The sequence below is a fragment of the Dermacentor albipictus genome, chromosome 10 (genome assembly GCF_038994185.2).
Source record: "Dermacentor albipictus isolate Rhodes 1998 colony chromosome 10, USDA_Dalb.pri_finalv2, whole genome shotgun sequence".
In the NCBI taxonomy this organism is placed as follows: Eukaryota; Metazoa; Arthropoda; class Arachnida; order Ixodida; family Ixodidae; genus Dermacentor; species Dermacentor albipictus.
In genome coordinates, this window is record NC_091830.1 from 48,077,652 (window position 1) to 48,101,635 (window position 23,984).

The window sequence follows — 23,984 nt, forward strand, 5'->3', positions numbered from 1 at the left end:
TTGCTCTATGGAAAAATTTCCTACAAACCGAGACACAGCAAAAAAGAAACCAATTGTGACCACGATGCAAAAAAGTGCAATGATCTGCATAATGGTGGAGGAAGGTATTACAAACACACTGAACATATACACTTTTGGAGATGTGCCTAATTTTGTTTTCAAGTATGTCCGCTGAAAATCAAGAGGCTAACTAAAAGTTTTGTATTTATCTCACTTGCAACACCCCTGCAGTTGGTCCTCTCAGCCCTCAGTAGCTTTAAGATCCATTCAAATCGCACTGCTCGAAAGCTCCTTGACAGCTTAGTTTCGGGTTCTGTTTCGACGGTCGGGACAGATAGCACGCCTCTCGTGAGAGCACCGCACAACAATCAGTATTACTAGTAAGTAAATGCGGCTGCATTTATTGGTGCCACATATTATCTCCTGTAGGGAACGCACGGTACACACTGAAAAAGTTTCTGAACAAAGCGGAAGAAAGCCGTTGCTGCAGTTGTTTGACTCAATGCGCAGAAAAGGAAGTACGCTGGGAAACCGAGCAGCATGGTTCCAAATGTCACGAAATACTCCGTGATATGACTTCTTCCCAGGAATGGGGTGATCACGAGGGTCAACAAGATGGCAAGGTTTATACATATGACGAGCGTTGGAACTCTGATGCCTCTTGATGTGTCCTTGAGGGTCCTGCGTAGCTTGAGCATGGCTAAAATAGACATGACATTCATCACAGAAACAACTGCCATAAAGCCTTTGGCAAGGAATCCCACCGAGCCCGTCAAGGTGAATGCCACCGCAATACACGTCCTGCAGAATATGGAAACCACTGGAAGTGAAGTCTTCGTTGATATCAGCGAGAAAACTTCGGGCATATGCTTGTTTCGTGCGGATGCCATGAAGAGACGAACGTTGGTCAAGCAGGCGCAACTCATCGTCCCAAACGTACAGACGCAAACGATGACTGGCACCAGGAATTGTCCCGCAGTTCCCCACGTGAGTCGTGTAAACGTGGCGGCTGTCGCTACAGTGGCGTTCAAACTCCCCGGATCCAGGACCACGAAGTAGGCCATATTGGTGAACACGTGCAGACCAGTAACGAGGAAAAGCCCACCCAAAAGAGCCCTTGGGATTGTTCGGCAGGGGTCCGACATCTCCTCGGCCATGCAGCAGATCGGCGTACTGCACAAGTTTGTAAAAATAGAACATGCAGTTCCTTAGCAACGCATGCAGATCATAGTACGGAAAGAGCGTACACACAGCAGAGCAGGAGCGAGGATGGAGTTTTCCCTTTGTCCCACTCTTTTTGTGTTTACGACTTATTACAATGTAATCATTACAAATCTTTAAATGCTTGCAAGGTTTTTTACCTTAAAAACTCAAAATAAGATCCTTCATGTCATATGGCGAGCAATTTGCATCTTTCTTTTTTTGGCAGTAGCGTGTCCAGTAATGTTCATATCAGACTTTAAGAATAATTTTTGCCATGCTAGTTGCTGCATGATTTCTAGAAGCAGGAAACTGCCTAAAGCACGAAGCCCCTCAGAGAGAAAGAACGTCCTGTAACGTTATTTATAGTTCGGCAGCTTTGCCGTAATTTCTTGTTTGAGTCAATGTTCTGATAACCAATAATATCAGGTTCATTTCACAGTAGTGCTGCATGCGCTAACTGCGGTTGGCCTTCATACTTTCCTGGCAGCTAGATAAAGATAACCCTGTATATTTCGGCAGTTTCTGCAAGCATCTTGATATTCGAATCTCTAAGTATGCGCTGATAATTGCGAACAACATAGAGTTGCATGGTTTTACTGATGATGGCCCCAAACTGCTCGGAAATTAGTTTTTGTAATCCCCTGGTTCGTAAAGCCTTGACGCCGGCTATACAACAAGATACTGTACAGTTTCTGTGCGTTTCGGTAAATATGTCAGTTTTGCGATGTGCGTGCCACCTGATGATCTCGACTTATATAATCAAGAAGCCAGTAAAAGCCGTGCAGAGCGAGCAGCCATTGCGACGGTGGTTTTTTTCTTAATAATAATATTTGGGGTTTTACGTGCCAAAACCACTTTCTGATTATGAGGCACAGGTTTTTTTTTTTTTTTTTTTTTTACACTGAAAAAGTTTCTGAACAAAGCGGAAGAAAGCCGTTGCTGCAGTTGTTTGACTCAATGCGCAACGATTCATGTTGCATTCATTCTTCATGTTGTACTATGGTATATATGGAGTAACCATGCACAATAAAATTCATTTGTTAGTAGCGCTGTGTGCTCGTTCCCTTCTGTTGTCCTACATGCTGTTTTGCGCTCTGCCTTAAGTAATGCAGTACCAACTATCCCACCAGTCTGTTCTCTTGAATAGCATATGAAGCCGCCACACTGATGCGCGAAACAGAACGAAAATGCTGAAAAGCGGGAGTGGCCAGGGCCGAAATTAGGTAGAGGGGACTTTAGAATGGTTCTCTATAACTGATGATTGTGTTCTAAACATTTGTAAAAATCTGGAGCACTTCCTGAGAGAAAGAATTCGAGAAGAGGGAAAGGCAGGGAGGTCCGACAGGTGAGCGTTCACTTTTTTATCCTAAACGCTGGGTAATGGAAAGGGGTAAGGTAAACAGAAAAATACCAAGGGAGTGATCACTAAGTGTACGTGGGAGGATGCAGAGAAGCACTATAAACGAGCTCTCAAGCCGGTGTGCTCCAAGTACTGTACTAATGCACGAATTGTTTTTTTGTTCCAGTGACAGATGTCACCACGGCCCGAGTATCTTTGACTCGGAGAACGGTCTCAAGCCCAGCCGGTTCAAAGTTGTCCAGATAGAGAGGTGTTTTACGTCGTAGAGCCAACAGGTACACAATAGGTTCTGGATGGTTTCCTCGCACCCAAATGCGTCGCACGTTGGGCTACCGGCCATTCCCGCAAGAGTAAGCTTTCCTAAACGCCACTCCCATTCACGAGCAGTACAGCTAGATTGCTTCGCCGTGGGGCAGGCTAGATAGCGATTATAGCAGCAGCAAGGGGTCCAGATTATCCAGTCAGAAATGGAAGGCACTTGAACTCCACAAAGTTTGTGCCTTCTTGCGTGTAAGCTCACGAAATTCCCTGGCAGCGTCCGCCTTCACCAAATGTATTGGACGCGTCTGGGTGTCTTCGTGGGCAGACCGGGCAGCGCGGTCAGCAATATCGTCGCCGGCTACACCACAGTGAGCAGGAATCTACTGAAAGATTACGTTGTGCCCTCTTTCCACAGCATGGTGACGTATTGCCCAATGCCGAATATTATCTGCTCCTATGTTCTGTGATCTAGGGCGGATTGATGCAGTGAAGAGCTGCCTTAGAGTTACAAAATATGACCCATTTCTGTGCTGGTTCATTGATTATGTATTTTATGTGCACGGAGGCCTCTATGTTCTGCCCCCGCTTGGCTGGAATGGCGAAATCGGCAACTGTGCTGGTAGGTGAAATAGAATCAATGGTATATATGTACCTACGTACGTGGTCATGATATGTCTTTTGCAATAGTAACACGTCAGTTGCTTCAGAACCGGGGTGGATGAGTCGCCCTCTTTGTAATTCTGTGAATAACAAGGTTCACTTGAGGCTGTCGAAAGAACCCCTGCAGAAATAAGGCTGATCATACTGAACTCCACTTATCTTTATGTGTGTCGGAATATTGCCAATTCCGTGTGTCTTCATGTCCATAATCCGTTGGACGCTCGAGGTGAAGTGTCATGACACTGAAGTCAAGTCCAAGCAGCTATTATAGGTGGCACCCCTGAAGATACGTATGTCTGCCTTTATTCCCATTGCACATATCATGTTCGGCAGCAAAAGCCGAAAGACTCCGGCCTATGGAGCCAAACTTGGTGCCTCCGCACAGTTATTGATGTGCGTGGAAGACGCCTGTGATAATCCAGGTCCACTGGTCATTAGCAGTACTTTCTTCAGCCTTTTCCCGTCAAAGTGATCCGCTGGGAACATGCAGGCTCCAATAAGTTTGAATGGCACAGCCTTCTTTTTGACTTGCAGACAGATATATTGATTGTAATTGTGAGGCTCTACCATGTGGACGACATATGTAATGTTTATGCGGATGTAAAGGATAACTTTGCTGCACACACCACATGTGAACGAGACGAAAGATTAGTTAAGACAGTTTAAGTTAAGTCGAAGTATTGGGTTCGCAAATGACCAGTATGGGGAAACAATATGCGCAAACAAATTGGCGAAAGTCTGACATACGTGTCCTGAGACTTCTGGCCATTCCGTTATTCGTTCGACACACAATTAACTTCAGTGCAGCAGGAGACTATTGGCCGAGCCATGTTGCTTGTATATTGCTAGCAAGCACTGGATTTAGGGCATCCAGTACAGAGCAATTCGATTTGCTGGTGTTTGCAGCTTGTTCAGTATCATTCGCATCGTCTTAATTAGCGATTATAGCATTACAGCCATTTGCCTGTCCTGGTCGAATAAATCACCGGCAGTAGACGCCGGGGGTTGTCCATGAAATGTTTTCTTTATTCTGTTGGTGATTGCTGTCGTTTTCGTAGAGCCGGCTAAGCTTCGGCAGATGTGGTCTTCATGCTGGCCTTGTCCTTCATAGTCTCTATCGCAGTGCGTGGCCTAGGCGGCAGAGAAGGAGTTGATGATTGCCGGTGATTTATGTATCACGAAAATTATCAGGGGGATCACTTGGCCTTCTTTAACGTGCACCTAAATCTAAGTACACGAGAGTTTCTTTGTTTCCTTTCTTTTATCTGTTGCATTCAGCGGCACAACGCCACATACACTAAGCTGCCGCGGTGATTCGTAATAATTCGGGCAGTGCGCAAAGCCGAACCTCTAGTGAGAGGTCTCATTATAGAGCTTTGCTGTCTTTCATGTATGGCTTGGTCAGATTGGTGTACATCTACGAATTTGCGAAAATAAAGGTACTTTTTTTTATTAGGCAGAAAATTTTATGCGCGTTACCGTTACCTTCCGGCACCGTTGAACATCGCCACCGCGAAGGCTTCCACGACTCCCCTCGGTGTCGTTCGTCCGCTGAATGAGAACTTCTCTAGCAGACGCGGCACTGGACAGAAATCTCGATCAGCAAAGACTTGCACTAGCCTATAGCCAGCGCCAGTATTCTTTCAACAGTTTAATCTATACATCAAAGAATTACTGTAATTGTCACATTCAAAATAGTAAAACAGGATATTCAGTTCAGAACGCACAAAACCTTCACTACCTTCTAGGACGACACGTGACAACAAATATACAGTTCCTTGACAATAACGCTCCTGACCAAGGGTTAATACCGCTTCTGAGTGTTCTTGTGTGAGCGGACGTGCCAGAAGTGTTCTTTTTTTAAATAATATAAACAGCCTCAAGCATCTTCCAACTCGCTGAGATGCTCAAGAGGACCTACATTTTATTTCGTGGGGAGGGCCAAGGGACTTGCTTTTTCTATAAAGCGTATCTCTTAAAAGACAAAATTATGCCAGCTGACACTACTATCAGCATTTTTGCTATTTTAACTTGCATTTATGGAATTTAGGTTTGGGAATTCTCTTGACAAAACGTTAAAAGAACACTAGAGGAACATAGGATGACTTGCGACACATAAATTCTCCTATCCATATAGCCTATTTCGTTAATTTAGCCGTAAGAGCTTCATTTCCAGAGGGGAAAAATTAAGGTACAACTTGCGCTTTCTTAAATTCTGCTCCACAACCCTAGAGCCAACAACTGCCTTACAGTTTCGTGTCCTTTGTACGTGTCTGGACGCTTGTGGTGCCCTAAACGTTCGTGAAACTTGATAAGTTCTAACTCTGGCTCTCTTAAAATACTATACAATCTGTCTCTCCTAACAAACATTTAGCTAATCCCGAACCATCTAGCCCGGGCTTTGACGTCCCGGACTTTGACGTCACAGAGTGCTAGAGCAAGAACTTTTAGGGGGCGTCACCATCCGTCTTTCGCTTCTGCGTCTTTTTCTGGCTTACGGAGCCTCCGCAGACGATAAAAGCGGCCTTTTCGGTACTATAATACTTTGTTTTCTGATACATCTCAAAACATTTTCCCCGTTATTGTCGCTTCACGTCTTCTTCGTATAAGCGTTTGAATATAGGTCCCTTGAAGTAATAACCACACATTGGTATAGCAGTTGCGTGCTTACCTTGAAAGGCCCACACGATGCCCGTTCCAATGATGGCAATCAATACTCCAAGCTTCAAAATAAATATATAGTTCTGCAATTTCATCGACATCCGCAGCGAAAAAACGTTGACTACAGCTGCCAGTTCTGCAAAAAAGAATATTTGCTGACTTTGAATTCATGGCTCCTGGCCCAAGCCACAAGTACCATTCGGGAAGTTTAATGATTAGCTTTTGTTACATTAGTGGGACAGCTCGGTGTAAACTCTCCTAGACATACCCTACTCACTTTAATAAAACATCCGGGGATCGGTGTCAGTAAGGGTAGCACATTGCCTTCCGAAAATTCATGCCCCTCATAAATCTCATCTGTTGTGTCGGGCATATTGGGCAGTAATGTTACGAGAATGTTGCGTAACCTGGCATCACTATTGTAGATACCGCTTGTTCTGTCCGTTTTGCTTTCATTGTAAACAGAAAAATGTATTTGGCGTTGTTAGCAGGTCACAGTCTATTGTGCTCATCAAAAGAGCCACAAGATCACAATTACGTGTGTTCGAAATCACATAATTTTTCAAGCCGGAATGCACAAGTTACCGCCCCTTACGCCGGCTCTCAAGACGTCCAGAGGCGGAAGGTGATTCAGCCTCTCATTGACGTCGATGAAAAACAATGTCTTCATGCATGAATTGAGAGTGAACACGCGCTCTACGAACCATATAATTTATTGTGAAAGGCCCGCAGCATCTGCGTTCTTTGGCAAAACGCGTAGTGTCTCAACGGAAACGTCTGGAAACGTGAGCTTTCACGAAGGAAAAAATGCGAGAACGCTCCCCATACCATCGCTACCACTGATGCCGAAACTACCTTTACGACACACTGGCACCGCATTGTAGTACCACGGTACCAGATCTATCTTCGGTCACGGCGCACTTTATTTAGACTGTGTCATCTCGTGGACTGGCGCAAGAAAGCGGCTAGAAAACTATCCGATACGGAAAAGTGGGCGAGAGGGGAGGGGTAACTTACACAGAAAGACATTCTGTATTAAAACGCGTCTCAGTGAAAAACTGTCGCTAGTAATGATTTTATCTCAGTTATTTTTAACGTTTAGTATAATTTCCTTACTGGGCCCCTTTCGGGAGCAGAGGTTGTTGCATAAAGGAAAGATTCATTGCTTGATAAAGCTGCGAAATCTTGAAGGAAACGAATGCCTAAGTTTTTCGAACTCCATGCACCTCCGTGCACCAGTCATCACATCATCGATATTGTTCAACCAAGTTTGTCGCCAAAACCTTTTACGTAAGTAGTCTATAAATTAGAAGTATATTACTTTTATTGGTTTATATTCATTTAATCATCCCGTCATAGCCTAGGTTTTCAACTAGATCACACACGTTGCTAAAGGTTGTGGGTTTCGCTCCCACTGGCGCTAAGCCCACTTTCCTGTGCCTTTGTTTTTTCTTTTACCTCTTCGCCAATTTCAAAGTTAGGGTATCAATTCCAGCAAGCAATGTTTCTTCGACATAATTAGACCTGGCTGGCATTCGTGGCTGCCTAATGATGGACATGCGTGCAATATAGACCTGCCACGGTGGCTAAGCGGCTATCCTGTTGCGCTGCTCAGCACGACGTCGCGGGATCGAATCCCGGCCGTGGCGGCCGCATTTCGATGGGGGCGAAATGCAAATACGCCCCCTGGGGTTCATAATCTTGAGTCCCCCACTACGGCGTGCCTCATAATCAAATCGTGGTTTTTGGCGCGTAAAATCGCAGAATTTATTCAGACACGTATCCCAAATGGTTCAAGAATGTTTGAACAACGAATGCGACAAATTCAGCAATGTGCGCTTTATGTATAAAATTACCAGCGGAAGCAGCGATATTCAAGTATTCTTCGTGGTTACTAATGATGTCATTTGCAGGAATGTTAACTACAGATACTGGACGAGATCACATTTGTGTCTCATGACTTGTTAGGCTCGCATGACATTGATGTTTACTTATTCATAAGCCGGAAAGCCATAACGTGCATCTGTTTTGGACACCTAATGCGAACGATAGCAGACATCAGACAACTCTTGCGCAGAGAGCTGCTCAATAGGCGTAAAATAGCAGCTTGGGCTGGTTGGTTTTCCATCGTGGTGTTAACAGCGCGAAACGTAGACGCGACACGGGGCTAGAAGACGACACCACAGCGCTTGTGGTGTCGTCTTCTCGCCCCGTGTCCCCTCTACGTTTTGCACATTTAACACCAGGATCAATCGGCATCTTGCGACTTACTCACCGATTGCCGCAATAGTAACCAAAGCGGTCACCAAATGCGGTGGAGTGCAGGTTCCATAGACGAGCCCGAGCAAGTAACTTGTGAAGGTCAATGCGTGCAGCGCCGCCCCCATGGGGTCAGCCACGACGAAGCACCAGCAGTAGAGGAAACAAATCACGTCTCCTGTTTTTCCTAGGGACTCGACGGCAACCTTCAGGTACTCGTAGGGGCCACCAGCCGATGGCAGCATCGTGCCCATTTCGGCGATGCAAAGTCCGTCTGGAAGTTCAAAGCGTACGAACAACCAGATGCGGAAGCTTGTGCACCTCGTACGCGTTCGCGCTCGTGTTTTGCAGGAGAGAGAACACCTCACAGGCACGGTAATAAATTATCAAAATAGAAATCAACACAGGGGGCAGTTAAGAAGATGACGACACAAAGCTGAATAGATGGCTTCCGATAAACGGCGTTCACATGTCTACGGCACCGGCGCCGCTTCCGGTGGGTGCAGTCCGCAAAAGCATAGCCTAGCATAGCAAAGCAAAGCATTACATAGCATAGCATATTAGTATCTATTATTTGAAGGATTCCGCATCTGGGGCATAGATTTGGACACAAAGCTATATATAGGTGACCCTAAGAGCAAGAACGTGGCAAAGAAAAATTGGAAGACGCTTAAGCTTCGCCTTCAAGAGTGGAACGCGATAGCGTTCCCGTCGACCCGCCAATGGGTGTAAGAGAATGGGCTACAGGGCAGCCATCACTTACGAGGCGCCCCGCATCAGACGCGGTGAGCGTCGAGCCATATGGTCGAGCAACGCGGCGTTCGGCGCAGCAACGAAACGTGCGCCTGAGCAAGCGGAGCGAACCAAAGAACTCGGTATCCCGGAGGGGGAAATGATGCACGCCAGCCAAACGCCGTGATCGGCACGGGCAGAGAGATAGAGAGATAGTGATCTAAAGAAAGGAAGGACGCTTGATTCTGCGGAGGGAGCGAGGCGAAGCGTTGTCAGGGGAGAGAGTCCGAACCGCGACAGCTCCAATGCGCGCGTGGCGCGCCATCTGTCGGGGCAGCGCCGTACATGGAGAGGAGGGGCTCTTCTGTGTTTGCCGCAAGATGGCTCTCCGTGTGCGGAAAGCGCAGAAGAAATGCAGCGAAACGCACTTCGCTACTCGTGTAATTGCGACTTCTGTAAGTTACATGTTCATAATTACCTATATACACCACAGTATAACTTTCCACGGCTCGTTTCGAAGGCAACACCGCATTCACTAGAGGCGCGTTTGTACCTTTTGGAAGCATCGAAATCGTGGCTGAGTGGTAGCGTCTCCGTCTCACACTCCGGAGACCCTGGTTCGATTCCCACCCAGACCATCTTAGAAGTTGCTTTTTATTTATGGAGTGCCTGCCATGATTTATCGCTCACGGTCAACGCCGCAAAACGCTGACGCCGACGCCGACACCCGACGCCGACACCGACGCCGACGACACCGGCTTTTCTGCGACACGAGCTCCTTAACGCTATCGCGTTAAAATAACATTATATTTACAATAACAGAATAGACGTTGAAGCTACTGCTAGAATGAGCGTCACCGCGAATAAAAGCTCGCTTCAAATATGTACATTAATAGAATTATTCACACTAATTCTTCTAGTTGTAGTTCTTCATATACAGCTTTCGAATAGTGTTTACTGTATTAAGCTTCAATTTTTCGGAATCATCAAAAATATTGTTTTCACCATCAGCCTGTTTATGGTCACTGCAGAAGGACAACTTCTTCCATCAAATTTTAATCCGAACATAGTTCAGCACAATGCATTGGCGGGCTAGTTGGTTCGAATCCATAATTACTTTGTTTAGCGCAAAAGTGATCCAAGAAAAACGACCAGGACAAGGCGCCACTCTCTACTGACATCTTTTCATTGAGTCCCACCTTTATAGACAGCAGAAACTAGAGGAACATGCGCAGTGAGCAACATGTGCAGGAACCACCAACATCCGATCACAAGAGCGCACTCATGCTACAGAATCTAAGAAACCATATTCAGCACTGTACAAAGTTAAAGAAGGCACACTAATGCCCTGCGACCCCAATGACTGTATGAAGAATGCTTCCGATAACTCTCGGGTGGTGGTATCATGGCTATTTTTCAAAACTGTAGTATCCCGAAACATGCTTTGCACTTGCATATTTTACAATGTTAAGCGAAATGGGAACCTGTGCCTCTTGGTACGGATCGCTCATGTTCTCTAAGGCGGTCGTTAGCGCAGCGGTCTGACTGCCCTACATACACTTTTATCATAAGAAGCCAACAAACGCTGACACCAAGGACAACATAGGGGAAATTACTTGTGCTTAATAAATGAAATAAAGTAACGATACAGTAATGGAAATTAAAGTGGATGAAAAAACAACTTGCCGTAGGTGGGAACCGAACCCACAACCTTCGCATTTCGCGTGCGATGCTCTACCAATTGAGCTACCGCGGCGTCGTTTTCCCATCCACTTTCTTGGGTATTTATGTGCTCTAGTAGAACTCTGGGGGTGTTAGCCAGCGCCACCACTCACAGACCTTGGCGGCGGACGTGGAACGTCTGTTTTGCAGCAGGCGTCACGAGAACGTGATCTTTTAAGGTGAAGGCAACTGGTCAATAAACCCACATATGCTACCTGAAGGCATCAGTGTTGCCGGATTCGAGACCCTCGTTATGTAGTGAACGAGAAGAAAGGGGGTTAACCGAGGGGCCCGATTTTTATTAGTCTTATCATAAGAAGCCAACAAACACTGACACCAAGGACAACGTAGGGGAAATTACTTGTGCTTAATAAATGAAATAAAGGAACGATACAGTAACGGAAATTAAAGTGGATGAAAAAACAACTTGCCGCAGGTGGGAACCGAACCCACAACCTTCGCATTTCGCGTGTGATGCTCTACCAATTGAGCTACCGCGCGTCATTTTCCCATCCACTTTCTTGGGTATTTATGTGTCCTAGTAGAACCCTGGGAGTGTTAGCCAGCGCCACCACTCACACACCTTGGCGGCGGACGTGGAACGTCTGTTTTCATCCAGTTTAATTTCCATTACTGTATCGTTCCTTTATTTCATTTATTAAGCACAAGTAATTTCCCCTATGTTGTCCTTGGTGTCAGTGTTTGTTGGCTTCTTATGATAAGACTAATAAAAATCGGGCCCCTCGGTTAACCCCCTTTCTTCTCATTCACTACATACACTTTGCCACATGACAACGGAACCTTATATACCGCACCGACGCAGCAATCTACGAACTTCGTGGTTCTTTTCACAATCTGTTTTTTTTATTTGTTTTTGAAGTACGTCGGCACATCATCGACAGTTTCTGAGGAGCAGAAAACACAACCGGAATTTGGACTCTAGTGGCGATATTCTTTAGATTGTGAGCCAGTCTATATGGCGATACGGCACAACTTCAGGCCTCTTCTTTTGTGTAACACAGTTGCTTTTGTGCCGCTGCCCTTTCAGTTTCTGAAGCAATACCTCTGAGACTGACGTCACCATCACAGTTGGATAACCCGCAGCCTGCAGCCTATTTACCTGTACAATTAAACTCTGGTTCGCAGAGTGATGACAAAATTTAATTCATTAACGAATATTCTAGACAAATCAAAGCAACGGCGCGTTTCACAATCTTTGAGTGCGCAAACGCATCAGGTAAAATTTCCTTACGTGCACGTGGCGAGTACATCCAGCAGGCGTGACCTGTTTCTAAGGATAGCTGCTAATTTGAAAAGTGGAGTTCACCGTCCCTAGATAGCTCATGTGTTATATTAAACCTTTGCCATTGCCACTGAACACAGTTAAAATGTCAGCAACCGTAACGGAGCATTCTTTGTTAGTCTATTTTATCACAACAAGAAAATCGTCATAAAATATGAACCGAGTATTGTTTCAAGCACTCTTATGAGCACGGTCGACAAACGATAAAAAATATTCCAAAGAGCTGGCGCCAGACATGAACCAGTACACACACCATTTTTCTGAATAAAAAGCATATTTTCAAACCAGGTCATGGTTCGGTCTTGCACATGGTGCTCACTACGCATGTTCCTCTAGTTTCTGCTGTCAATAAATGAGTGACGCAATAAAATGATGTCAGCTGAGATTAGCGCCTTGTCCTGTCGTCTTTCATGTGTCCGTTGTGTTGTGCTAAACAAAGTATTTATTAATCCAAACACTTTAATATGTGCGCCAAATGAACCGCAGTATAATGTATGCCACAAATGCACATAATAAAACGGAAGTACCTCGAAACGACACAGCTTCCACAGTATCAATAAGTGTACTTACGAATGAGAGAGCCCACCCCTGCAGCTACCCAAATGAGAAGGTCGACGCCGACAGATCCTGCCTCTCGATACACAATGCTCGGTGTGATGAAGATTCCAGCTCCTGCAGTTTTTTTTTATTATTGGAGAAAGCAGTATTCTCTAGCATGTTGTAACCTACGGATAATTTTTATTTACACGCAGCGTTAGTTACGTACAAACATTTAGATAAAACTAATTTCAAATATCTTGTCATATTACTACCAGGTTAACGCGCCTCTAAGCCACTAGACAGGGAAATGTGCCCAAGAAGTGTGTGTGCATGGTGCTAACGTTCCCTTGATTAGGTTTCTTTAACTGTCATTACAAAAATTCACGCCGCAGGACGCACTCAGTAAATCCGGCAGGCACTTAGAGATTCTACATTGCCAGCAACAAGAATGGCAATTGAAGGTACCGTCACCATCGCGTGTCTCCCGGTCAAAAGGAGATTGGCACGCTAGAAAGCTCTGTGGCTATCGCTTGTCACGCTGCCAGTTTGCAGAACTAGCTTAGCTGTCATCGCTGCCACTGTGTTTCAGGCTGCCACTTGACGAACCCAATAAAACTCGTCACGTTTGGTGTAGATGGGTGGTACGCCTTGAAACCTGGAACTTCCAAGCAGGACTCTGTCATCCGTTCCTGTCATGGCGGAAGACCTGTCACAACGTCCAACAGCCACCATGCCTGCCGTGGCCTCCTCGAGCGTATTACGTAAGGACAGCTCTGCCACCTTCAATGATATCGGAGACCATGACGTGCAGGATTGGCTCGACCAGTATGAAAGCGTGAGCAATCACAAATGGGACAATGCGAAGGAACTGAACAAAACCTTATAGTATCTCAGCGACGTTGCGAACTTGTGGTGCCGCAACCACGAGCCCGACCTATCGATTTGGTGGCGTCCAAGACTAACTTTTCGAAGGTGTTTGGTCGGCCTGCACTCTGCAGGCTTCGCGCCCAGCAATGTTCGCGAGAACGAGCGCAGCAGAGGCGCGATGCATTCATTCTTTACATCGAGGATTTCGTAGATCTCTGCGAGCGTGTCGATGGGCCAATGGCGGAAAGCGACAAGATCAGGCATATTTTAAAGGGGATTGATGATGATGATTTTCAGATGCTGTTGGCAAAGAACTCCAGCACTGTGTCCGAAGTAGGGCACCGTCACACAGAGATATGATGAGTTGTGCACGCTGTTGCTCGCCCCGCGCAATTCATTGGTAGTCTTTCTCTGGCTTGACGGTTGCCGACGAGAAGTCTTTGCTGATGGCGCAGATTAAATAGTTTGTTAGCAATGAGTTGGCCCACCAACTTTCCCTGGTGCCTCTGACACAAAAGACGCTGGGCTCGTTGTTGACGCCCCTGCTGCAGCATGTCATTCCGGATGAAGTGACTGAATTCATTCCCCCCTGCCTTTCAATACTCTTGTTGCGGAGCCAATCAGCTATGCATAGTAGGTCGCCGAGACACCCGAAATGCTGATCCGTGGCCCCTTTCATACACCGACGTAAACATCACCGTCTCCAGCCCGCTTAGTGCCACAGCATCCCATCGTGCAAAATCCATGGCGCACACCAGACGACCAGATGATTTGTTACTCCTACGGAATTGTTCGCCACGGAGCGCATTTCTGCCGGTTGCCACCTACTGCTCGTTTCTGGCAACCGACTTTCAAGTACCTGCCAAGAGATTTTCAAAGCTGTTCTTCACCGGATCCGCTTTTCAATTACATGTGTCCGCCGAACAAATCCGCTTTCACCAGTCGTCGATCGCCTTCCGCTCGCCGCCACTCCATTTCGCTCATGATGCGTCAGTCTGCCACTCATCCCCAGGAAAACTAGTCACCGCAGGTCGGCATGCGAGAACTGCGTGCCCTGCGAAATTTTCAAGGCCAGCGATTTTTCCTGGTAGAATGACTGGTGGGTTCATCGAAGGAGTACATACATTAGCGCTTGCAGACACAGCAGCCGCCATTACGGTAAAACATGCCCGCCTCTGCCACAGACTTCGGAAACTGAAGGCGCCGCTTTCAGGTCTCTTACTATACACCGCTAATACGCAGCACATTCAGCCATTAGAAGGCTGTACAGCCCGAATCGTCATTAAAGAATAACCATGCTGCCAAGCCACAAGCCACAACCGGATCCTCTCCGTTTTACAATGAAGCTGTATACCTTAAAGCCGAGACCACACGTACGCTTGCGGACGCGCGCTAGCTCGCGTTCGCGCGCCTAGCGCCTGCCGCGCCTCGCGAGTAATGGTGGTTTGCATCCACACAGACGCGCGACAGCGCGCGCTCACTGGGCTCACTCACGGACGCCTCGGAAGGCGCCGCTTCGTACTTTGTTATCGATAGTGTTTCAAAATGCTTCGATATCTATAAACTTAATTGCCATATTTTTATAGCTGCTAGATCAGCGCATAAAGGAAAGAAGAACCACTTTCTTGCATGATATAAATCTGCTTCACGGAGAGTTGAACGTTCCGCGCCGTAGGTGCGTAGCCAGGCGCGCAGACGCGAGGCAACCCAAGCGCGCGATAACAGGGAGGAGCTGTTCCCCGCGCTCACGCCGCGTTTCGACGCGTACGAGCCATGTCGCACCATCTGCGCATGCGTGGGCGCGTGAACGCGAGCTTGCGCGCGTCCGCAAGCGTACGTGTGGTCCGGGCTTTACCGTCCAAGGAAATTTTCGTATCGTTGTAAGCAAAAAACTCCCCATACGTGGGCAGATCCCGGAGATTGCGCGATGCCAGGCCGACCCGCGGTGGAGGTGAAGCAAGCGTTAAGCACTCCCCATACGTGGGCCGATACCGAAGATAGTGCGATGCCAGATTGACCCGCGGCGGAGGTGAAGCAGACGTTAAGCATTCCCCATACGTGGGCCCATACCGAAGATAGTGCAATGCCGGGCCGACCAGCGGTGGAGGTGCAGTTCGCCATTAAGGGGCCCACATACACTGGTTCGCTGGTCATGCTTCCTCACAGAGTGGAAGGGCACGGAGATTTTAGAGCGCAGCTCTTTGGCGTCCGTTCCTGGGTTTCGCGTCGTCGTCGGCGTCGTCGTCGTCGGCGTCAGCCTCGTAACCAGCTCGCCTCCGCCGCCGCGCTCCGCCGCCGCGCATGCGCCGCTGCTCCGCCGCCGCGCATGCGCGCTGTCGGCTCTCCGGGCGAGGGAGGATGATGGAAGGGTGGAGGAGAGACTGTGGAGGAGGGCTGGCTACACAAATGGCTCTTTGGCGTCCGTTCCTGGGTTTCGCGTTGTCGTCGGCCTCATAACCAGCTCCGCCCCCCTTTCATCCCCCCAGCGCTAGCAGCGACCGACTGATACCGCTTTCGTGAGTCCGCTACCGCACTCACGAAAGACGTCGTGCACTTCCTGCAACTCGCATTAACCGTCCATCGATCCACACCGATGTTAGTAGTGGGGGACTTTAATGTTGACATAAAGACAAACAGCAATTTCCTAACACTTATGCGGGAGAACATCCCGTTCCTCTCGCTCGTAACGCGTCCCACGGCTGTGACAACCTCGCGAGGCACTTGTATAGATCTCGTCTTTGAGAATCAAGCATTGGTGTACCAAGTCGAACATATATCAGTCTATTTCTCCGACCACAAAGCTTCCTTCATGACTGTCAAGAACTGTTAATGGAGTCTTTGTTAAAGGAATACGTGTGAAAAATAAAAAAAAAATTCTGTGATAGCGCATACATGTGTTGCTCGATTTCTTTGCCTCAATCTATCGAAAAGGTGAAACAGCTTATTTGCTGCGCTCAAATTTCGCATTAGGAAGTAACGTAATCGTCGGTAATTTTTTTTCCTTCCGTACGAACGGGAACTTTCCTGTATTATCGACACAATTTTCCATTTTATTCAGATGCTTCAGGGTGCACTCCTGTTTCCACCGCCGCTAAGCATGACGAGGAATGTCGGCAGCTCGGCCGGCCGCTTACTATCGCAGACCAATCTCGCCAAAAGCTCACAGAATCAATTGCATGGCTCTGGGTCCCACCTACCAAACCTACCCTCTCTTTCAAACTACTGTCGAAATTTCATGGTTCTTATCACATCTTTGCTCAAACTTCGCCCGTCAACAGCATCGTCGGACCACTCACGTCCCCAAGTGACCACCGCCGCATGGGGGCGTGAAACTGCCCATGTAGACAAGCTCAAGGCTTCTTATGAGCCCATTGTATCATCGTCGCCGTAGGCCGGTAGGATGGCTCCTTTTTCATCAGGGGAGGTGGGAGGGGGGCGATTGTAAGGAACAAAAATTGCACGGGAAAGTCCCGTCACCACTGCATGCCTCGGGGCCAGAAGATCGGCACGCTAAAAAGCGCTGTCATCGTGTGTCGCGCAGCCTGTTCGCCGATCAAGCTGAGCTGTTGTTGCTGCAGCTGTTTCTGGCTGTAGCTTGACGAGGACAATAAACCTGGTCACAATATTTGCAATTTTGATCCAGAGAAAAGGCACTGCCGTTCTTCACAATCAAGTTTACTGTGAGCTTCCCGCACTTCAAACCTTGTCCAACCCATATCACCCTGCACAATTTCATTTGTAGTTTTCCTGTGATCGCCGATGCGAGGCGTCCTACTGACCTTTGGTAGAGATCAAGTCTGGATTTTACCGCTGATTCTAAGCAAACAACCGCGTTTCCATGTGCAAGTCCTGGAACCATTAAACCTGTCTACATATCCCGGAGCACTATTGCATCCCCATAACGCTCTCTGTTTCATTATGGCCGCATTTCTCTTCCCCTCTGCTGTTATTGTTTATTTCCTGCTTTTCCATGGCTCTATTGCCTTCGTTATTATTGCGGTATTTATGTTCTTTTACGTGAGATCGTTCCTTTCCCTGAATTGACACTGTCTGTTCACTGTTTACCCTGTATATCACAACACCTGATTTCTAACGCTAAATTTCAAAGCTAAATTCTCACCTTCTTGTCCACTCATATCAGCTATACGTTCCATATCACTTTGCTTTTTATCTAGCAACAAAATGTCGTCCGCATAAAACAAACCTGGAAGCTGCTGCTCTACTACTGTATCGGCCTGCTTGTATGAGAATTAAACCCGACATTACTTTCCTTTAGCGCATTTTCCATCCTGACCCTGTACATCATAAACAGCAGCGAGAATAAATGGCACCCCTGCCTCAGTCCCTTGTTGATATCAACTTTCTCTGGCTCCTCATCCCTTCCCACTCAATGCAAATTGTGTTTTCTACGTAAATCTCTCTTAAAAGCTGTATACAACCGTCGCCTAAGCCTTTCCTTGCCAAAATATTCCACTAAATGTGGCGGTCTACGTTGTCATACGCTCCTGTAATGTCTAGAAAGGTCACATATAGCGGTCTGCTTTCTACTCTTGATATTTCAATACACGGAGTAAGAACAAGTTATTAGCCAAACGCCTACCTATTCTGAAGCCATTCTGAAGTTCTCCCAAAATTCCATTATGCCCTGCCCACGCTTGCAGCTTTAATTTAATTGCCTGGATTGCTAACCTGTATATTACCGCAGTAAGGGTCAGTGGTCTATAGGAGTGAATTCTTTCTCCCCCTTACCTTTATAAACTAAAATCATTCTAATTTTTCGCCAAATGTCTGGTATTCGTCTAACTTTTTAAAAAATTTCCAGTGCTCTCACCAGAGCTTCCTTTGTTATTGGTCCTAGTTCATTATTCAGCCTAACGGGAACCTCGTCTAGCCCTGTGGCTGTGCGCTTACGAATTTTCTCTTCGCCTTTCTTCCAGTTTAAATTTGTGATCACCAGCTCCTTTTCCGTCTATCTGATTCTCTTTCATGCTTTCTTTTTCAAATACAATCTCGTCACTGCCTCAGAAAGATTCGGCTGTTATTTTTCAGATGTATTCTAAAGCCGCTTCCCCTTCCAGTTTGCTTTATTCTTCGTCCAGGATATGTTGTTGTATTGTTGTTAACTTCCTGCTTAATTTTATGGAGTTCCAAAATATTTTAGATGCGTCCTTCTTTTTGTCACGTATTTTTGACAGCCAATGTTCACATTCACCTTTTAGCTTTCCTTGCACCAGTATTTGAACCGTAGATTTTCTTTCCCGGTATATTTCCCATTTACTGGCTAGTCGTCGTGCGGCAGCTGCGCGTTTTTTGCCTGCCTCTGCTCTTGGGATGCTTTCTGTCGTTCGGCGATCGCTTCTCGCATCTCGTTGTTCCACCAGCGTCCCGGTTCCTTTTTTTTTTCCTTTCCAAAGAACATGTTGTTCGTCTTTCCGTATTTCTGTCTTTATTACACTTAGAAGCTCGCTATATTCCCACTCGTTACTTGGCCATTTGCCAAGTTCTTTCTCGACTCTTGTGACTATATTGTTATTTTTTCAGCATTCAAATTTGGACTGGCCATTTTGCACTCCTTGCCCTCTTTCCCAACTACATATACCCTACCAGACGCCATCGAGCGCCACCACCGCGAAGCCTGCGCGAGTGGTCGCGCGCCAACCGGGCTCCTGTCTCGCGCTTCTTTCCGGATACCGTACGCCGTCTAGCGGCGCCGCCGAGAAGTCCGCGCCTGGCCTCCGATACGACAGGCGTGGCGCGCCGGTGCCTGCGAGCGCTGAGAACTGCGCCCTCGTTAGCCGCACACTAAGTGGCACATACTCAGTGACCCAAGTGGGCAACGGATTCATTGAAAAGCGACACATACCCAGTGGATTCATGTCGCAGCTCGCTAACGTGTTGGCGTGAAAGGGGTTAACTAAAAAGTGGGCCATATTCAGTGCCCCTTTTTTGGCACAGCCTGTGAAAGCGTCAGCTTGCTGTCCTTAGAACCCTTGTGACGTGCGTCTGATTGCGCTCAGCATCGGAGAAATTGGAGCGACCTTTTTCGTCATTGTAGGGCGGCGCTTGCCTTGTTATCCTAGTTGGCGTCACAGGTGCTCATTAAATAGCAGCACGTATTTGCTGGCCCATACCTAAGGACCCAAGTTGGCCTCGAAGAGGTTCATTGAAACCAGCACAGACTTAGTGCCGCATAACCACCGGATATGTGCTGCTTCATATGTGCCAGTGGGTAGCTGCCGTGTTTCAATTAAAGAGGAAGGGAAGTGTGATGGAGGAGTCCGGTCGTTCCATGTGCCTCTTCACAGTATTCATCCCACTGCATTTGTACGTGTCACAGCTCCGTCGCGTTACTTCTATCATTATAGTCATCACAACACTCATCTCACTATTCATCATAACATAAAAACCATTTTAGCAGGGAAGAAGTTTGGGCGTGTTGGTGAGATACATACAGACTCGGAAACATAGCGCAAAAAATGACACAGGGACAAGCAGGAACACAGGACGAGCGTTAACTTTCAGCAATTGATTTATTGCAGCTGGTGAGTATATATATACTCATTGGGAAGCCACTGCAATAGACACACTGAAGGGAAGGAGGAAAACAGTCATGTGACTACTAAGCCCAAAAATTGTTGTTGTTTAAAGTTAGCCCTCGTCCTGTGTTCCTGCTTGTCCCTGTGTCATTTTTTTGCGCTGTGTTTCCGACCTGTATATATAAATCATACCGCTCACTAGCTAGGCACATAAAGTAATACATATTACTCATTGCGGTAAAGTCGCCAATCAGTGCTAAAGAATAGATGCGGCGGCGATTTTTTATTCCATTGTTCGATATCTGAACAAATAGGCATCTATTATTTCACGTGCTCACCGACGCAGTTTCCCACTACCACCGCTACAGCACTGAAGAGGCCCATGTCCCTTCTGAGGCGACCGTAAGTAGAGCCTGAAAAAGAATCAATGCATTCACTCCTAAAAGACTGGTGCTTTGTATGTCTGCTTTCGTATTGTCGCACGCAAAGGGGTCAACGAAAGAAGCATGAGCAACCTGATATTCCGGATACATGACGCTATAAAATCAGAGCATGTGCCACAAAGGTTGCTACGCAGAATGTGCTACGCAGATTCAAATGTCCTTTGCAGTCAACATGATCTCATCCTCACTTCGGTGACTTACCCTTGGTGTTTACATAATTTATTTACTTCACACTCAATATCAGAGGGCCTATCGTTGTTAAATATTTTCAACAAGGAAATGAATCGTAGAGCCTATGCTGAGAACTTATACTTCTTAGCATTTCAATTTCAACAAAACTTAATTGTTTTGAAAATTTCCTTTTGCAGACTTTTTCAGTGCTAAAACTGCTACGTAACAAACTGCCTGTGACCTAAGTAACAAATAAGTAAGCGTGCAAACTAGCCCCGCCGTCAACTCATCTGCAAACCATTGCTCTTTCGCGATCCATATTTCCTTCTGAAAATTCATTTAGCAAGGATGTATTGCGGATTTTTGGGAATTCTGTGACTGTTATTATATTGCAGCAACCTAATTTGCCCATGCATAACGAATGGGTGCGTAGTCCCACAAACTTTTTCCGGAAATTCAGGCGTCAGAAGCTTTACCATAATGGCAACGAAATATGCGCAACAAACTGCAATAAATTTGCTTACCTTCTCGCTCAGCCATCTTTCGAAATCATGGATGCAATCTTTCTCGCAGCTTAACGCGCTCGACACCTGCTCGACCTTCTATCTAATCTAAATCTAAAGCGCTCACATACGTGAGTCCATCCTCGAGGACCTTCACGTTCTGCAATGTTCCAAGAAGCGCGTGGCGGCTCTGGAAAGCGTCTGAAGTTTCGGCATTAGTGACAGTACCTAGATGTCCCAACTCTTCAGGAGTGAGAGCATTTGTACCGAACACTGGAATGATCAAGCATTCTGCGCGGGTCTTTGCCGCAGCACTGATGCTCCTATCTCGAAAGCGGCATGCCACCCCGCTGTACGATTACGTTTCCACCGACTATAAACAGCTGTGCAGGGAGAGGCGAGCGCTCTCGCGAAAGGCGCCTCGTTTCCGTTCAGACAACTGCTTAGCGCGTTTGGTACACTTGTGATGGTCTGCATTATATTATGTCGTGCATAAAATGTCGCGAACTATCTGTAGAAATAAATATTCTCGGCGCGTGTTATACACTAGTGATGGTTTGCGTTGTATTATTCATAATGGCAAAGCCTTTAGCGCAATTCAAAAAGACAGGGACGTGATAGACACAGAGGACAGCGCTACAGCGAAGTGACAGAGACAGCATCTCTGTCCCATCCCTGTCTTTTTGAATTGCGCTAAAGGCTTTGCCATTATGAGTAAACCGTACCAACTAGCCCAAGAATCAGCCTTGCTGAGCGCATTGTATTATGCATGCATAAAATATCGCGAGCCATCTGTAGAAATAAAATATTAGCATGAGAGGTCTGATTCCGGAGTAAGTGAAATTCCAGCATGTGGAGCAGGGTGTTTCACAGCACGCAGTAACCGCAACAGACGGAATGTCGTTCGGTTCCCGCTGTAGCGACTTAGTGGTTTCGAAGGCTGTCCCATTGTTGAGCATCTGTGTTGACTTACGCAGCCGAGTTAATTGTCCAGGCACCAGTGACAAGAATGCCGCACACCTGTGAACAAAGCCGTGTGCCTGACAGGGACTCAGGTCAACAGCGTGACAAAATTATGCTCAATGACAAGGCTTCACGCGTTTCCACCAGCCTTAATTCGGTGGAGGCACACGGTCATAACCACTACAATGAGCTTGCGGAGTGAAACACTCTTTTCCGGTCACCTACTATGAGTATATGGAGCACCACTCCGTACTTATTCAAAGAAAATTTCCAATGTTCAATGCACGTCGAATGTCCGAAATGCTCCAATCCGGAGTCTGCGGCGGATACAAGTCATCTGCTTTCGACATTCCCTGGGACAAGGACTGTCCATGAAAAGGATTATTCAGTACAGTTAACTTAAAAAATAAGCAGTTTAGTGAATATGAGCGATAGTTAATGGATCACATATACAAACAATTGCCCCTGAAGAACCTGCAAGAAAAGTGCTGGAATGCATTATTAAAATTTATTTCCCAAGCCACGTAGACAAAAACTATTTTTCCTTCATAAGAGTGAAATACAGTCTTTTCCCCTTAAGTCTGCAGGCCACATCGCTCTTCGCGTAAGCGTTTACCTCAACACAGAAATTTCGTTGTCACATTGCAAAGGCACGAACGCTTGGTGCAGAAAACATGGTCGCCTCTTGGAGGGGACACCCTCCCGCTTCTTATCTGTGAAGTTATTGTCCTGCTCTATTTCTGGCTGTCATTGTCAACATATACTTGTATTTGCTTCACATTCGAGTTACTATGCTTGGAATCAATGTGTTAGTGACAACCAGGCGATTCTTCTCAAATAATTCTCGTTTTTTTTTTTTCACACTAGGTCTTACGAGGGTGGCTGCATTAGCTGGACATCGTCTCAAAGGTTTTGCATCACGTGTAGCGATGCGAAACATATGTGCCGTATGCGCAATTGCTAAACATTCACTTGTCAACTGCTGATAGATCATTTTATTTTTTAGCTTGGTGTCTCTAGTTCTCTGAAATGCGAGGTAGTCGCGCATTTATGACGATTCTCAAAGGCGAAATTACGCCCGCGACTTATGGTGTTCATGGCCGGCTGTCCTGCGCATCACCTCTCTTGAGACAATATATGAACAAGTTCAGCAGCAAACGCACGTGGAAGCTCACTCAGCAAGTGTGTGAAGCGTCTCCATGAAAGCCATGCGAAAGCATTCCAAGCGCACAACCGTTGGCGTGTACAATCGAGCTGATTGGTTAGCGTGCGCGAGTTTGCGCTGTAAATTAATTTAAAGCCTTGAAAGGTATTAACGGTGCAAATTATATTACAGTGTGGATGCCGTCCATAGAATAAAATCGGAGGCGCTTCACGGGAAGCTAGAGTTTCCCCAGCGGAGAACAAGTTTGCAAGCGCAGGAATCACTGCGACAAAACTACCAGGAGAACAATGGTGCAGAGCCAAGACAGTTTCACTGAATCCTTGGTAGTTCTGTACTTTCCTGTGTAGCTTATAGAGAGAGAGATAAAACGGGAACGAAAGACAGGGAGCTTATCCAGTGTAAGTACCGGCTAGAAACCCTGTGAATAAAAAAATACAGGATGTCTAACGTACCTCGCGTCGAAATTTCAAGGGGTCCTGAACTACCCCTCGGGCTTGATGAAAGAAGACACTTCGCGGATAATATACGCGGCTCTCAAGTGCTTAGCCAAATTTTGCAGTCGTGCAGCTGATGAGCGCGCTGCCAACGTACCTGCACAAGCGAGCATAAGCTTTATTCGACCCTCGGAAATCGTG

At 46.7% G+C, this 23,984-nt stretch overlaps 1 protein-coding gene across 1 annotated transcript; it reads right to left on the reverse strand.

The window, feature by feature from the left end:
• Positions 1-297: 297 nt before the first annotated feature.
• LOC139050476 (b(0,+)-type amino acid transporter 1-like) lies at positions 298-21,520 on the reverse strand. Its single transcript, XM_070526905.1, has 7 exons — positions 21,243-21,520; positions 20,443-20,517; positions 12,732-12,833; positions 8,421-8,678; positions 6,156-6,281; positions 4,970-5,066; positions 298-1,173 (listed from the first exon to the last, which is right to left on the reverse strand). The coding sequence occupies exons 1-7, from the start codon at positions 21,256-21,258 to the stop codon at positions 417-419; spliced, it is 1,431 nt and encodes a 476-aa protein (XP_070383006.1). The 5' UTR covers positions 21,259-21,520; the 3' UTR covers positions 298-416.
• Positions 21,521-23,984: the final 2,464 nt, after the last annotated feature.

Coding starts and splice junctions, on each gene's coding strand:
- LOC139050476 (XM_070526905.1), bottom strand. Junction 8,679..12,731: donor AGGGGTGGGCTCTCTCATTC/GTAAGTACACTT, acceptor TTGAACTTCCAG/ACGGACTTTGCATCGCCGAA. Junction 1,174..4,969: donor ATGTTCAACGGTGCCGGAAG/GTAACGGTAACG, acceptor AAACTTGTGCAG/TACGCCGATCTGCTGCATGG.